At 33.2% G+C, this 18,429-nt stretch overlaps 1 protein-coding gene across 1 annotated transcript; it reads left to right on the top strand.

Moving 5' to 3' along the window:
* Positions 1–207: 207 nt before the first annotated feature.
* Positions 208–18,313, top strand: LOC140054329 (fatty acyl-CoA reductase 1-like). The gene is made up of 13 exons (XM_072099274.1): positions 208–366; positions 1,737–1,949; positions 2,615–2,790; positions 5,677–5,749; positions 6,582–6,688; positions 11,115–11,337; positions 11,775–11,893; positions 12,541–12,608; positions 13,025–13,103; positions 13,225–13,314; positions 13,689–13,818; positions 14,051–14,178; positions 15,238–18,313. The coding sequence occupies exons 2-13, from the start codon at positions 1,761–1,763 to the stop codon at positions 15,398–15,400; spliced, it is 1,545 nt and encodes a 514-aa protein (XP_071955375.1). The 5' UTR covers positions 208–366; positions 1,737–1,760; the 3' UTR covers positions 15,401–18,313.
* The last annotated feature ends 116 nt before the right edge of the window (positions 18,314–18,429 follow it).

The following is an 18,429-nucleotide window of genomic DNA, read 5'->3' on the forward strand; positions in this document are numbered from 1 at the left end:
ATTGGTTTCTTAGCATTTTTTTGTGGTTGTCTCCGTGCACATTACCACAAAATTAGTAAAATATTCTCTTGTGCAGGCATGAAAAAGGTCAAACAAAATAATATGAATCATAAACATAATATTATTACAAATACGTGGTTTATAAAGAAAAAAAACATTTAATAAATACAGTAAATAATTGAATCGTGCCAAAATAATGACAAGATTTGATGATATAGCGCCACCAATCCTATATTATCACGTGATCAATTTATGATCGATCGGTTGTTGAAATTTTCTGAAACGGATTTCCATTGGTGATTTCTTTATGGCGTGTTTTGCCGGTGAATTTTTTTTGTGATCTGAAATTACATAGATTTGCAAAATGTAAGTGGATGTTTACCATGTAATTATGTTTTATTACTGTTTATAATTGTTAATTTATAATGGATAATTTTATATTTTAGTTAGTTTGCGTTTTATTAATGTTGGGTGATGCAACAACCGGCGAGACGAGGGAAGGTTACTGTAGGTTCGTCTGGGCTGCACAGCAGCTGGGTAGGTGTGTCTTTCGTCCGCCGCGGGTTGAGATGAAAAGTGAAAGTGCCTTTAATACTGTATCACCCATCCTTCTGCTCCTGCTGCTGTCAGGAACAGGGTATTCTAACCTTGGCTTAGCATAATATGTTAGGTCGTATTTAATAGACGTATGTTTAAATAGGCTATTACAGAAATGATGATGGTTTTCATTCTAGAAAAGTAATTTTTAAATTAAAAAATTAATTTATTAGCTGAATAATTTTACGTTTGATTTGATGAAGGAAGTGTGTGGAGATAAAAAAAAAAAATTAACGTCTGTCATAATTAATAATAGCTGCAACCACAACATTTATTATGGCATGTTGTTAAATAATTTGATATTTCTGTGGTGGATGCAGGAGTTTGTGCGAGTAGGCTAGAGCCGGGTTCGAGAGAACAAGAGGAGTCGGTGCTAAATTACTAATGCACTTTTGCACCACAATCTCTCGAGCTTACCCAATTTGAAAACATTCACCCACTGTCGTATGCCCAGTTTTTGTAGGTGCGAAACTGCAGTAGCCTCCACTACGATTCCAGCTAGCTTTGAACACCAAATACTAAATAGGCTGTAAATGAATTTGCTCAACATTGTTTATCGGAATCTAGTGATTCATAGACAAATATAGGCTACGTGTACCCTAAGGTTAAATAAATAAAATGAAAAGAATTGTCTTATTATTATCACTTATCATGTAATTACTTTGTGACTTTATCTTTAATCTTTAGTTAATATTTATTTTGATTTTACAGTTATTAAACCAATACACAATTATTGTATGTTGCAATAATATTAATTTATAAATATGAAACCAGATGTTTGTTCAAACTATCTATTATTAATAATTATTAGTTTGTTATCAAGCTGTATGATTCACCTAACCATCAAGTAGGGTTCAAACAAAGCATTTTTTCCCATGTATAGCAGCGATTCAGGTTCTAGTATAATATACTCTAGGCCTAGCTCACAACGTTTTTTTGGGGAATTTTACCAGTAATGTCGTCCAATTTTATCAAAACCATCTTTTTAAATTGATATTTAATTGATATTATTACATATAGCTACTGTATTATGATATTCTAGCAAAAATTTGCCTTTTATTTTACTTTTGTCATGTTGTAAACACAGGAAAATAATATTTTTATTATAATAATTAATGTGAATTTGCTTTAAATTTTAGAATTTAAAATTACAAAAAGAAATAATGACGCCAATCGAAGAATTCTACAATGGCCAAACGCTTCTGATTACGGGTGCAACAGGCTTCATAGGTAAAGTTCTTCTAGAAAAGATCTTAAGATCTTGTCCAGGAATAGACGGAGTGTACCTGCTAGTGCGGCCAAAATGGGGGCGCCCTACTCAGGAGAGAGTCGAACAACTGGTGAATTGTAAGGTACAGTACATGGTTACAGTATTATATTTATTTTAAGCTCTGTCTACACTATTGCACTCCTCAATACATTCAGCGATGCTGTAGGTGTGCTGTTTGTATTTTGGTGTGTAAATTGCACTCCTCAAGAGCAGTTTAGGAGTGTGTGATCGCACTCGCTCGCCTTAAAAGACAAGGCCTGATTACATTTTTTTGTCACATAAAGTTTATAGTGTAAACAGAGCTTTATGGTTCTCAAAATTACGGTAAAGAGATTTGAGGGAGTGGTGATTTTAGATGGATGTTAAATTGGCTAAAATGTCCACCTACTATAATACTGCCATAATTTAACCTTAAATGACTACAGGAGTTTTTTTAGATTGTATTATAATATTTTAATCGGTGTATAATTTATTTTTTTAATTGAATAATGAATATTCAATTTCAATTCAAAAATTAAATTATTTCTTGAGAAATTTCAAAGAAAAACATATGTCATTAATAAATATCATATTGACAAACAGCAGATCCACTGTAAGAAAGTTTTAATTCTAGGGTCCAAGTAACAATATTCTTTATTTCCTCTGTGGTATCAGTAAGATAAGATAGAAACATATGCTGGAAATTTCCAGATGGGTGATAAATATAAAACAAAATTGACAATATAACAATTTTTATTTTATTTTCAGTTATTTGATAAACTCCGTCAAAGTCAGCCAAATTTTGCAGACAAGATTCACGCTATTAACAGTGATCTTCAGCATTCAAAACTCGGTCTTAGCGACGAGGACATCGCTACGCTTCGAGAAAAAGTTACCGTTGTTTTCCATGTTGCTGCTACTATCAAATTTGATGAAAAATTAGGGTGAGAAATTATAAATTATTACAGATGTATTGTCATCCAAAACATGAAAAATAAAGATGAATAAAGGAACATTTTGGTTAGACCATTTTTAGTTATTATTAAATTTTTCACTAAAAAAACAATGATTTAGCTTTTAAAACAGACGAAATAGAACGTTACATTTAACCAGAAATGCATTGACTAGATATCCGGTTGAATTTTAAAAAAAAAGAATTATGCTTATCAGGAAAATAGTTTTTTTTTTAATCAAATTTTTTTATCAATTTGAAAAATAATTTATGTGACATTAAAATGGCATATTGAAGAAAAACATGTATGAATAATCTTTTCAATGGGACAATATCTTTAAAATATTAATCTGTTGAAACAGATTGCATATTGTTTTACCACATTGATGCCATAGAAGGCATGTGACTTGAGACATAACATTTTATGACATACTTTAAAAAATATTAAAATAAGATACTTAGACTTGTGTACTTAAAAGTCGATGAGTTTAACAATTTTCAAGCCAAGATCAAAGCCAGACTCCATTTTGCAGCTTTAATATGAAATTAATCACTTTTGGTATAAAAAAACAGGAAACAAAACTACTTTTCAGTTATAAAAAGATAAAAATAAATGGATAACTTCAACCACAAAACCTTTTTGCTATAAATTATAGTTCAATTCAATAAATTGGTTTAATCCAATTATTTGGTCAAAGTGAATATTACTGTGATGTGATATTAAAATGGCATTCAACAAAAACATGTTTACTGTACAGGAGAAATATATTTTTAATCATACATTTTAGTACTGCTTTTACAGGTAAAACTGTTTCATTCATCAACATTTTTAAACAAAGGGTGATTAACATTTAGCTTGATACAATTAGTAAATTAGTGAACACAACAATGTCTTTTTGACCATTTCACACCCTGGTTGTACCCTCCATGTCCAGGTCAAATCTCTTGAAAAAAAACTGCCTAGTAAATAAATAGGTCTACAGACGGTTTTGATGTTTTGTCAACGTCACGCTCCAGTGCATTCTATTGAAATGTGCATATTGGTGTTTCTTAAGCTCTGTCTGCACTGACAAACTAGTTTGACAAAAAGAGTTTGATGTGCCCAAATATGGAAGTGGTATGCCCAAATATGGTAGTGATATGACATCATCATGTCCATATATGGGTACGTCACATAAAGTTTATAATGTAGACAGAGCTTTATGTTTCTAAAATTACTGTAAAGAGATTTGAGGGAGTGGTGATTTTAGGTGGGTGTTAAACAGCCAAAATTATGTCCATATATGGGCACATCACATTTTTTAGTGACATAAAGTTTGATAGTGTAGACAGAGCTTAAAGACCCCTTCCCTGCAATTTTGGACGTTTTTTGGAAAATATTACATATATATCACTTTAAAAACATTAAACCATGTCATTCCTTGTCTTAAATGTACGTTTTATGGTAAATTATGATAAAAAGTGAGAAACAATGCACTACCTAAGTAGCTCGCGGCGATCGACCTCTCGTGGACGGTCTTAGGCCTAGCTTAGCTAGGCTTAGTTTTGTAGGCCTAGCTGGTAAACATCGATAACGTACGAACATCGTACGCTAGCTATATACCTAGCCTGACGTTGTATAGTTGCTGCATTAATTGTCTTTCTATTTTTGCCAGACTACGTTGATACAAATTGGGGAAAACCCGGTATTTTCGCTGAAAAGTTAGGAGTCTTCCATTTGTTTTGGCTTCACGATCGATCGAAAAGTGGGCGAATTACAGGTGAAAAACAAAAATATCAATCCGCGCGCAATGCATTTTGGGATTTATAGCGGGCCGCTATAATTATTAGAATCGATTTATTTTTCACATTTTTAACCGTTTAAAGACGAAAAAAGTTATCGCAATAGGACCATGTAGTATTATTTTTACATTAAATATAGTTTGTGATCTTAAATTAGATCTAAAAAACGTAGGGAATGGGGCTTTAATAATAAATATTGAATAAAATAATAAATATTGAAATTCCAAATTGTCAAAAATGAATTAATCGTTAATCGAACATGATAAATTCTGCTCTGTTCTGGTATGACTATCAATATTGTTGTGGTTTAAATCAAGATAGATAACAAGTGCATCTTAAGTAAAGCACATCAACGATAACTATTGTGATAATTGTCCAAAGTCCAAATGACTGTTTTTATTCTTTAGTTGCGTTATTTGCTGTGTCAACAGATTTCTTAAATATGTATTGTCCCCCTGAAAAAATAATGCTTAAACAATTTTTTGTTGAATATGCAATTTTAACCTAATACTTATCCACTTTAACCAAAAATGTGTAATTACTAAAAAAACTCTCACTTAATTTAAACCAAAAGAATTGTCAAATTGACTGCCAGCCAATGAGTTTTTGGTTGAATTTAACCATTTATTAAACTCTATTATAAGTGAAAACATTTATTTTTTACGGTAATTTTTTATTAAAACTACAAAATAATCTATTCAAAGTCTGATTTTTTTAATCTAAATTTTTTAAGTTTTTGGGGGATACATCTTTAAGGAACTATAGAGTCTCTGAAGAAACAAAACATATTTACTTCCTTGTTTTCAAATACATAGATAGAGAAAAATCTAAAACCTATACCGACATACTATCTTCTATTGGAAGATGAAGGCTACCAGTAGAATATTATAAATATGCTGTATTTGTTTTAAGCTTAAAAAGATGCATGAGTTAAGTTTTACATTTCTAGTGTCTATAATATCAAGGGTTGAAAGTTTACCAGACATCCTCATAATTAATTTTTTTTGTTCAAGTTAAATAATTCAATAAAGACACTGAGTTAACAAGGCAGTCATGCGTATGAGACATTAACTCATTATTTCTTTCTATGTCAAAGGTTATCACTGAAATTAAACGTGGTAGCTACACAAGAGATGTTGAAACTGTGCAAAGAAATGAACAGTCTGAAGGTTAGTATAAATAATATTAGTAAGTAGAGCCTCTATTAAGGGGACACTTTTTAAATCAAAAAGTTCCCCCTTAACAGAGGACCCCTTGTTGATAGGGTCAGGTCTTACGCCCGTATTCTTAAACCGGACTTTAGTCGTAGTTCGAGCTAAAACTAAAAAAATGACATCATTTTAATTCATAAACCGAACTTCAACTAAGTGTTAAAACATATACTGCCCATGTTTGTTCACAGAAAAGTGCCCCTTAATAGAGGTGTCCGTTCTTGATAGGGTCTGGCCTTAGTGTTAAAACATATACTGCCCATGTTTGTTCACAGAAAAGTGCCCCTTAATTGAGGGTGTCCCTTCTTGATAGGGTCTGGCCTTAGTGTTAAAACATATACTGCCCATGTTTGTTCACAGAAAAGTGCCCCTTAATAGAGGTGTCCCTTCTTGATAGGGTCTGGCCTTAGTGTTAAAACATATACTGCCCATGTTTGTTCACAGAAAAGTGCCCCTTAATAGAGGTGTCCCTTCTTGATAGGGTCTGGCCTTAGTGTTAAAACATATACTGCCCATGTTTGTTTCACGTTTCAAGTGTCCCCTTAATAGAGGTGTCCCTTTATAGGGGTTCCCTTGAATAGTGTCCCAAAGGAAGAGTTCTACATGTCTAATTGTTGTGAATTGTAAGGAAGCATTTTTGCAGACTGAAATTAAGTTTTTAAAAATGGCCTGTATAATTTAATATTTTATCAGTTTTGTAATACTTTTCTGTATTATCACTTGACCTAGATAGTAAATTTAATTATGTGTGTGAATGCATTAAAATAAAAAAATATATTTATTTTTTCAGGTATTTGTACATGTATCAACAGCCTATGCTTACTGTGACCGGGAACATATTGAAGAGGTGGTTTACCCGCCTCCAGTTGATCCATACAAGTTATTAGGGGCAATAGAGTAAGTAATATAATTATCAATATTCTTGTTTACATTTATACAGTACTAAAGCTCTGTCTACACTATCAAAATTTATGTAACAAAAAATGTGATGTGCCCATATATGGACATGATGATGTCATATTACTACCATATTTGTGACTATCGCTACCATATTTGGGCACATCGCAATTTTTTTTGTCAAACTAGTTTGAAAATGTAGACAGTTTAAAGATGTATTGTCCCCCAAAAACATGAAGAATTAAGATTAACGAAATCAGAATTTGAATAGGTTATTTATAGTTTTAATCAAATTATTCCCTTCCGTGAAAAAAAACCCCCAAAAATAATGTTTTCTTATATAAAATGACAAAATAAATGGTCAAATTCAACAAAAAAAAACATTGGCCGGCATGCCAATTTGACTATATTTTGCTTTAAAATAATGTTTTTTCAGGTAAATAATTTTTTTTTTCTATTCAATTTTTGTTCAAAGTAGATAACTATTATGTGACAATAAAATGGCATATTTAACAAAAAAAAATATTTTTTCAGGGGACAATACATCTTTAAAGTAAAATACACAATTGTAATTAGCTCCCTAATTAACTAACTAACTGTCAAGGCCTGTTATGGATGAGAATAGATAGTTAGGGTGAAGTAGGTTTAAATAAGCAGTATTAAGTTATAAAGGAAATTCACAAGGACAAATCGCTTGTTATTATTTTAAAATCAAAACTTCATGCTTGGCTGAACGTGTACAGTTTGTCGAATGACAATTTTTAAAGCACCTGAGCTAAACGTCCTTGTTGTGGTTTCTTATTGGTACTTCATAAGCTATTTAATCTACCTGGATAATGTCCTGTCTATAACCACAGATAATATCTCTATGCTATAACTTTTTCTTAGTAATTATTAATATTAAACAACCTTGTACTTTCTATCACTTGCTATGCACATATAGTACCACACTGCTTACACTTGGCTTTTATACTCAGGGCTGCAAATTAACTTTTTTACTTGGTAGCACTATCAAATTTGTATGATGGCTCATAATAATTTTTGGTAGCACCACCAATTTTTTTAGTAGCACCTTTTCATCGACAACTAACCCCCTTCCCTCAAACCCCATCCGCGCAGATCCGTTTTTAGTTTAGGGGGGGGGGGGGGGGTGTATAAAAATGAAATACAGTACAACCTTAGGCTGGGGGTGGGGGGGGGGGGGCGATTTTTGAGTAATTATAGGTTGTTTCAATCGATTTCTGAGCACATAAAAATTCAGCACTGAAGAATTCAATTAATTTGGGTTATGCACATTTTTTAGGCACTGGTCCTGATGCGCCATTTATATTCACGCAAGATCTATTATTGTTACGGTACAGAAAGAAATTACTGCTTTGTATATACGCGTAACCTTTCGTAGCCTACGCGTAAATAGATCGTAGGTTATTGTTCGCTAAACCATGGAGGCAGTAAAAAATTTCCTCCATGGCTAAACATATCCTGTAATTTCCAAAGTATTGTTCGTTGCCATGCCTACGATTTTATGATAATATCTACGCGTCGATCGTACGGTTTGTAAACACCAATGTCATCGCCTTTAGTTAGGAGCATAAACAATGGAAACAAACATGTATTGTTGGCTAATTAAAATCCTAGACGTTAATTTTTGTAGCCGCCCTACAAATCGGTTGTCCTAATTTGGCAGGACATCCGCCGACGAGACGAAATCGGGCCCTCAGCTCACGCAGCGAGAGTTTCGGCGGCCTACATGATTCAATCCTAATCGGAGTCCTACCTTGGTTTAGCGAATTATAAAAACAACAACACCTTGGCTAGGACACCAACAAAATATATGCAAAATAAATATATATTCCATGTTAAGATTTAACATAGGCCTTTGTAAATTATTATTACGACAAAAGACCCGACCAGAATTTGGAGGGGAAAAACGTGCGAACCGTGGGAACAGTTTAGAGCTGTATTACGTTTCATGTGACGCAAAATTCAGGTACACTGTTTTGTAGCCTCGTACCGAGTAAAAAAAACATGCGAGAGGTTTGCGGTGGTAAAACAGAGTATCGCGTTTCATGACATGTGACCAAAAAACTAGGTCTGTATTAATTACGGTCTTCTGTCGGCAGTCTTTTTGAGTGACCGATTGAACGTTCTGATACTATTATTTAGAATGAATTGTTTACGATCTTTTTGTTTGCATGTTTCTGGATCGACTGGACGTTCGCTATACAGTATTATTTTTATTAGTTCATTGTGTTGGATCGTGTCTCTACGTTTACATTGTGGGAAATTTATATTCGCCGTTGAGAGTAAAAAAACACACGAATGAAATATTTACGAATAAAAACTATTATATTATATATTTCTTAGTAATGTACAAATTGGTCCTCCTCCGCCAGTCAAAAATAACACATTAAATAATAATTTTCACACCTTGTTACTTACTAAGAACATCGTGAGGTTGTTTATTGAGGTTACTAACGAAGCCAAACAATGTAACCTACAAAGCCAACAACGTAGCCTGTTTTATCTACGAAGCTACTTCGTAGGAAAAGTTGCGGTATTTTCTCTGATATATAATTTTCGATAATCAGAATCTGGAATAAAGTATTAAATCTACTGATAAACAATACTGCTGTTTAATCTATATAATGAATAGATATTATTATATATATCATTAATTACATTATTTATTAATCATGATATAACCATTTATACTGCCTAAAAAATGCTGATGACTGCGCGGCGACAATTCTTTGTATCTACCGCGCCCGCCCTGGCTAACTTCTGTGTACGGCGGTACAATTGATTTTATATTCCTTCTTTAAAACGGAGGTGATTTTCCACGAGGTTTGTGTCGTCCGCGCGTCACACTGTGCTGTGTGTTTGGTGTCCTTTTGTGTGATTGGGTAAGGCAGCATGCAATAATTGGACGAACTTCCAATCACAACGAGTGTAAAATGTTTAGGGGCTTTGTACGCTTGAATGAACCTGACACCTTTGCGGCGGCGGTGACTAGTGGAAACTCCTGAGCCTTCCGTAGTAGAGAGATTAAATTACACAGAGTTTGAAATAGGGAAAACACATCCGACTTCAATTTGAAACAACTCGCACAAGCAGACGATCTTGTCGCGCTATGCGCGACCTATTCTGTTTCTTTAGTCGCAAACAGAAAAATTAGGTCGCAAATGCGACCAAATACCCCTTAATTTGCAGCCCTGATACTTGTCTTCCACTTTGTGAATGTATTTGTGTGAATTGAAATCATTGGTAAAATGCATTACCGCAGTGGCGGATCCAGGATTTTGAAATAGGGGGCCCAGGGCCTAAAAGTAGTGAAAAGAAGTGCTGAACTTAATTTGATGTACTATCTTTTGCATTACAATTTGTGAAATTTAGAGGGGGGGCTGGGCCTCCCTTGAATCCACCCCTGTTACACACAGATTCATTTTTCAATCTCCTTTTTGTGACTTGAAACAAAACACAACCAATCAGAACTGTGTGATTTTCGAACCATGTGAATAAATTTGCCTAGTTTTATAAATTAATGGTTTGCTAGGATGATATGAACTTTGTTCCTATCTGTTAATCATTGTATATGCAATGTTTGTTTAACATAGTGCTATTGCCAATTTATACCAACTTTGGAAAGAGCGACCAGTGAACACATTTTGTATGCAAAAATTGAATGATTATCTGATATATACTTTTTAAGTTAAACATTTCATGAATACGTATGTTTGATGTTTCGACTTGTTTTCAACAAATCTTCATCTGGCAATCACTAGATTTTAGTGGTTTCTAGGAGTACTGAATACTGAAATGCTTTTTTTGTCCATCATCATCATAAACAACAGAAATTCTTCTTGAAGATTGACAATTATTAGTACAATAATAAATAAATATACAATATAATATATTATGTACACACACATAATTGCACAAGAAAAATATAAGTTGTAAACACGGTGTAAAAAAGACTAGGTATTAAAATTGAATAGGATTCAGGAGATTAAAATAGTTTAAAACAGCTTTTAAAAGGATTAAAAACAGCTTTAAAAGGATTCAAACCATTAGAATGTTCCTAAAACCTTTACAATTTATAAATTGCTAAAATTTCAAATAGGCTAAAAATATTAAAAACATTTAAAAATATTAAAAATATAAAAACATTTATAAATTGAAAAAAATTTACGTTTTAAAAGTTTCACTGTTTACATAGTTGCTAGTTGTAGAGCAGCACCCCCTATTAGTAACTTTAGTCTGTAACCTTTAAAGTCTACAGTAGTCGAAACATGTACATATTCATGAAAGGTTTAATGTAAAAGAAGTACGCAAATACTGTAGTTAATATAAAAACCAGGTGTAAGATGTTTTTTGAATATTGATTGATACTCTTAAAATAACATCTAGATTTACATAATTACAGGTGGATGTCGGAAGACATGATATCAACCATCACACCCCAGATGATTGGAAACCGGCCAAATACTTACACATTCACAAAAGCGTTAGCTGAGCATGTACTAGTTCAAGAGGGAAAAGACCTACCATTGTGTATTGTAAGACCGTCCATCGTGGGTGCCGCGTGGAAAGACCCGATACAGGGATGGATTGATAATTTCAACGGACCAAGTGGTCTATTCATTGCGGTAAGTGTTTATTCGCAATGTTCTCCTGATAATGTCATAAGTAGTGATCGGTGAACTTTAAAATAATTTATTTTCACAGTGTAACTTTTTTTTACACAAGTTAATCATTACTTAATTGTAAGTATAAAAATAAATTCACACTGAAACCTTATTAAAGAGTCTTTTACACTTGTTCGGACACGGTGCTGGCAAGTCAAATCGATGACCTGCTGGCGTCCCCACGCGGCTACGTGCATATCGATTGACGCATAGCCGTGTGAACCATTGACGTTCATTTTGATTTTTCGGCGCCAGACCTGAACCGTGCAGAAACAGGTGTGAAAGACCCTTTACTCCGGAGAAATCTCTGGGTTATGACCATTTTTTCAACGGCACACATACGGAATGGTGCAAATATGAACTGATCTTTTCAACACACTGTGCCTATTTATTTACAGACTGGTAAGGGGTTACTGCGTAGCATGAAGGGGGACACCGAAGCCATTGTGGACATCTCACCCGTTGACTATGTGGTGAACATGATGATTGCAGCAGCTTGGCATACCGCTGTCAAAAAGTATGTATCAGTTGCTTCTTCTTATGCTCTTTCTACGCTATCAAACTAGCTTGACAAAAAAACGTGTGATAATATGCCCAATTATGGTGGTGATATGCTTAATTAATATGGTAGTGATTTGCTTAAATATGGTAGTGATATGCTTAAATATGGTAGTGATATGCTTAAATATGGTAGTGATATGCTTAAATATGGTAGTGATATGCTTAAATGGTGGTGATATGACATCATCATGTCCATATATGGGCACATCATAGTTTTGTTGTAACAAAAGTTTGATAGTGTAGACAGAGCCTAATGTATGATATCTATGGTTAGAGAAAGTGAAGAATTGTGTAGTGCAAAAGCTGGTATTGTAATATTTACACATTGAAAGTTAGTTAACAATTATTGTGATGAAAATCTGCCCTTTTTAATCCTGTGCTTTTGCGGATTAAGATTTGAAAGGCCTCTTTTAACTGTAGTTTAACGATCAATGAAATCTATTGTAAGAGAAAAGATTAAAGGTATTAATCCTCACCCTTTGACCCTGATTCTGATCCTCGGATCTGAACCTAGATTTACAGTAGATTTATGAAGGAAATCTAGGTAAAAGATATGTAGATATCTTAGTTATTAATCGCTTTCCTTTTGTTTTCTTTTCACAGACCTGATTCCGTGCCTGTATTTAATTGCGTCACCAGTGCTACCAACCCTTCAAGATGGGGCGACATAGGTACACTTAATTATTTAATTTTTACATATTTATATCTGTATTTTGATGTATTGTTTTATGTTCCAAATCTGTTATAGTGGTGGTAATTGTCGCTGTTGGTTTTGATTGAATAAAATAAAAGTAAAATAAAAATAATTATTATTTATTACTACTATTAAGAAACGCAATGCATAGATATTTCGACCAATCATGACGCAATGGAACATCCTAACTGTTGCTTGTGACTGGTCAACTCGCTTGCATTAAGCCTACACATCCTTGTGTTGTATCAAAGTGTGAACCAAGCTTTACAGGCTTATATTAATAAATGTTTAAAATTGATACAATTATGGTGAGAGAAACTCAACAGTTCTTTCTATATATGTGGTGTACCGCAAACTTGATATCAACTATGGGTCGTTTATTTATTTTTTCAGAGGATGTGCCTGTCTATTACATGAAGACACCACTGGAGAAAGCCTTCAGAAGGCCAAGAGCATGTTTCACCCAAAGCCAGTAAGTGATCAACATGCCTAGACAAATTACTCTCATCAAGATAGTGTTTGTCTTGTCTGAAATGTAAAATGTTATTAATTTTTGTTATCTTAAACTTATGTTTTTCTTGTTAACTTTGTAGTATGGCATATGAATATTGGAACACAGTCGGCACAAAGATTCCTAGCATGATGATTGATTTCTACCTTTGGGTGACCGGACAGAAGCCTAGGTAAGTTAATCAAAATCAATGGTATTGTACATGAATAAAAAGTAGTGTAATCCAAAACTAGTTTTAGCAAGATTACTGATTAAGCAAGAAATTAAACTAGTTTTAGCCAGATTAAACCAGAAATTAAACTAGTTTTATAGCCAGATTAAACAAGAAATTAAACTAGTTTTATAGCCAGATTAAACCAGAAATTAAACTATCAGTTCTATTTTTCATTTATTCATATCTCAAACTCCTTGATATTTAAATGAATTGATTGAATTGAACCAGTTTTAGCTAGATTAAACCACAAAGTAAACTAGTTTTAGCCATTTTAAACCAGAAAGTAAACTAGATTTATTCAATTGTTGACATTCTATGATCCAATTAAACAGAATGATGAAGATATACGATAAAATGCAGAAGGCAGTTGCCACACTAGAGTTCTTCACAACAAACAACTGGGAATGGACCAATAACAACTCACAACTTTTGCAGACATTGATGACAGAAGAAGACAAGAAGGTAAAAACAATTTTTGTTTATTTATATTGTTTGCATATACAGTACAATATACATTGAAAATTGTGTTGCTCTGAGACACAAATACAAAAAAAAGTACAATAATCAAGAGAAAACTAAAAATAACGTCATCTGTCAATAAAACCCCTATCACATTACATTTTACTTATTTACTGCACTAAAAAAAAAAGAAATTTTTACTGTGACATTTTATTATTTCTTTTCTTATTTTCAGACTTTCTTCCTTGATGTTAGACCACTGCATTGGCCAACTTACCTGGAAAACTATTGTATCGGTACAAAGAAATTTGTACTGAAGGAAAACCTCTCCGATCTACCAGCTGCTAGAAGTCATATTAAAATGTAAGAAATGATTACAGTAGAACCTCCAGTAAGGGAACAAATTTGGGACCTAACAAGTTTGCCTTAATAAGCGTAGGCTATTTAGTGTCCAAATATATAATACCTTGTGTCCCCTTAATAGAGTGTTATAGACTGAATAAGGGTCTCCTTTAATAGACGTGTCCACTGAATTGGGGTGTCCACTGTATAGGGGTGTCCACTGAATAGGTGTGTCCTCTGAATTGGGGTGTCCACTGAATAGGGGTGTCCACTGAATAGGGGAGTGTTCACTGAATAGGGGAGTGTTCACTGAATAGGGGAGTGTTCACTGAATAGGGGAGTGTTCACTGAATAGGGGAGTGTTCACTGAATAGGGGAGTGTTCACTGAATAGGAGAGTGTTCACTGAATAGGAGAGTGTTCACTGAATAGGAGAGTGTTCACTGAATAGGAGAGTGTTCACTGAATAGGAGAGTGTTCACTGAATAGGAGAGTGTTCACTGAATAGGAGAGTGTTCACTGAATAGGAGAGTGTTCACTGAATAGGAGAGTGTTCACTGAATAGGAGAGTGTTCACTGAATAGGAGAGTGTTCACTGAATAGGAGAGTGTTCACTGAATAGGAGAGTGTTCACTGAATAGGAGAGTGTTCACTGAATAGGAGAGTGTTCACTGAATAGGAGAGTGTTCACTGAATAGGAGAGTGTTCACTGAATAGGAGAGTGTTCACTGAATAGGAGAGTGTTCACTGAATGTTAAGTTTCTGTCACAACGTCCCAATGCGTATTAGATAATTTACAGTATTACAGGTTAAAACTTGATAGTGAAACTAGTGCAAACTGCCATTTATACGGTTAAATAAATGTTTGGGGGGTGTCCTCTTAATGGGGGGTGTCCTCTTAATGGGGGGTGTCCTCTTAATGGGGGGTGTCCTCTTAATGGGGGTGTCCTCTTAATGGGGGTGTCCTCTTAATGGGGGGTGTCCTCTGAATAGGCGTGTCCTAATGGAGGGGTGCTACATTTGATTTTTTTCTTCATTCATTCACTCTTAAAAAAGTAACATTGGTTTTTTTTTCTTTCAGGCTGCGTAATATCCGTTGGACGTGTAACACCGTCTTAGCTGTCATATTATGGCGTGTACTCATCGCTCGATCGCAACTCGCCCGCAACCTCTGGTATCTCGTCACAAACTTGGTTTTCAAATTTCTTCGCTACTGCCGACTAAGCTCAGCAAAGCAATCGTAAACAATTATTTAAATGTTGACATAGAAACTTTAAAAATTATAAGTCACGCCCTATTTAAATGTATTAATGTTAAAGCGGCGTTCTAAACTTTTGTTGTTTGTTGAGCTACACTATTTGCCTGGCGTATTAATCTTGGCAACTAAACTTGTATGAATAGCTCCACTTTAAAGTAACTGCCACATTAAGTTTCTGTCACAACTTCCCAATGCGTATTAGATAATTTACAGTATTACAGGTTAAAACTTGATAGTGAAACTAGTGCAAACTGCCATTTATACGGTTAAAATTCTATCCATTTTTTTTTCAAGTTACACCTAGAAATTCAATTATTAGTTCATTAAACTGTGTACTAGTTATACCAGTCTTTCAAATTTTATTTTTTTTAACTTATTTTCTTTTTTAATTTCAAATTGAGCTTTTTCTTTTGCATTTTTGTATCTTGAATAATGGGTCCATGAATTGTTATACAAACAAAAGTTACTCCAAAATACTTAAAATTAAAGAACTATATTCAATGATTTGACCAATTAAAATTCAGCATATATGAGTTATGCAAGTCACTATACTCTACTCAATAGCGGTTTTGTTAATTTTATACGAAAAACTAAAATATTGATATGAAAGCAAGTTTGAAAAATATATATATAAAAGCTAAATTTATACCATTTTTACAATAAGTAAATTTGAAATAGAATAAATGTTTATTACCTGAAATTGTTTGAGAATGGCTAAAGTTTACACAACAATTTTTAGTTCGTTCTACTGTAAATATTAAAAACAAATCAACTGGTTCGTTTCTAAAAGTAGTAAACGCTACCACTAATTATTAATAACAAATTTAATCGTGCAATGCACTTTTACGAAACCTAGCATTTTCTTTTAGATTTATTTAGGAATCATGTCATACTGTAATTATTCTACTGCTGTTACTGCAGTAATACATTTTCTATTCTATTTTCAGTTTGCTTTAATGAAGAAGTTTATGAACAATAGGTAGTTACTGCAGTAAACTGCAGTTGAATATTTTGACATGGTCCCTTAGTGATTAAATTCATAAATGTGTGTGATTAAACAAAGTAATTTACAATTTTGTAAATTGATATTGTATTTCAAAACTCTCTCTGCTATTTGAATTTATCGTCAATGTTGGAAGTGAAAGTGTAGATAAAATAATTTTTTTTTCTTTTCAGTTTTATAAAGGTATTACAATTATTGTTCTAGATTCTGTATAATAACTTTTCAGTTGAGAGCATGTACCATATTGCAACATATGCATACTGTTTTTTTATCAAATGTGTTTATTTAGTCAAAGCATTTAGGATTTATTTTGTTTACAATTTTTATCATCAGCTTTTGAATTATTAATTATACCAGCTCTGTGTTGGTGTTTGCTATGTTCATTAAATATGGACTTTACGAAACACGACGGTTAGAGGAGGACGACACATATCCTGTATTTGCTAAAGTGTAAATCATAAACAGTCGACTTAACCGTTTTATTAGTTATGCACCCTTCTTGCGTGAAGATGACGACCGACAGTATATCTCTCTCCCTCCCCTGTCTCGTGGTGCGGTGCCCTTCTGAATCGCTTGGCTCTGGTGATGCAGCATAAGCCTTCCTAGCTATGGGCCTTATAAAATTCTAAGTACTAGTTAAAATATTATTTAGATTTATTCAAATTCCACATTTAAGTTTAATTTGAACTGTATATTAAAGGTTATATATACATAAACGGAAAAATGGCAACCTTATCGTCCTCAAATTTCACTCTAAGCTCCGCCCATTTTGTTAAAGCTCATGCATAAATTACTCGTGATCACCCGTTGTGTTTCCTAAAGTCCTTACTATCTCATTCAATGTGTATTTATATTAGCCGTGTTTTGAGAATGAGAATATACTTATTTAAAACAAATCTTTATCTACTATATTATTACCCTTGCAGTTGACATTTATTGATGGTGGATAGATAGAAAATATAATATATAAATTGCAATGTTGACGTATTCCATTGTTACTATTATTATGCTGATAAATTTATAAATGTAGGTACAGTATACAGTAAGTGGGTCTAATAATTTATGTTACAAGTATTGGGTTTAATTTCATATTTCACTAGCGATCAAATAAAACGTTATCACGAACACGCGGACGCCAAACTTGTATAAAAGATTTTATAATTTGCAATCGCATATTAATACTGTACGTTGGTTTGATTAGGGTAAATGTATAAATGCCTCTACCACTTCAAAGAATGGGACTCTTTTTAAACCAATATTTTGTTTAATAAATATTGGAACTACTGATGTGGTAAAACAATTTAGTAAAACCTCTTTAAGATGCCCAAGAGAGTTTAATAGCGGTTCCACTGTAATCAAATTAATTTAATAATGTATTATATATTAATTAATAGTGTCGTATGAAGTAGATAAAATTACAAGTATCTACTGATGACATGACTTTTTAATGTATGTATGTTGCTTTTATTAATCTACTTGATTCTAACGTTTTTGACCAAATATATAAATTTAGGTACTTTAATAGCCATGTATACCACGAGCATGTTATTTGCTTTTAGCTGGCCATGGTATGAGAATATTGTTGAGAACCATACTGTATAGTGTATGGTAAAGGAATCGGATTAGCATGCCTGTGCCATATAGCTTGTATACTTTAGGCAAGATACTTTACTCTCATCCTTTGAATGGAACGTAAAGCTGTTGGTCTTGTTCTTGATCAATGTTATAAAATATACAGTAGTATGGAGGCCTATATTATACTTTATTATTTTTCTCAATTCCGTCTGAATTTCTAGTGTAATTTTCACATTGTTTCAAAATCGTACTATTTTCTGAAATGGTGTCGCATCTTGAATGGTAGTTCTTTTGAAATAAAAAATTCATGTTTCCAATGAAGTTGAGTTCTATTTTTATTATTTATTCGAACATAATTTTTAGGTTCGATAGTAGATCTGTTCCATGTGGACACACTCTTATTCAGGGAATACTTTCCTGTTAATAGTGTGGCGAAA

This window comes from Antedon mediterranea, chromosome 7, assembly GCF_964355755.1.
Source record: "Antedon mediterranea chromosome 7, ecAntMedi1.1, whole genome shotgun sequence".
Lineage (NCBI taxonomy): Eukaryota > Metazoa > Echinodermata > Crinoidea > Comatulida > Antedonidae > Antedon > Antedon mediterranea.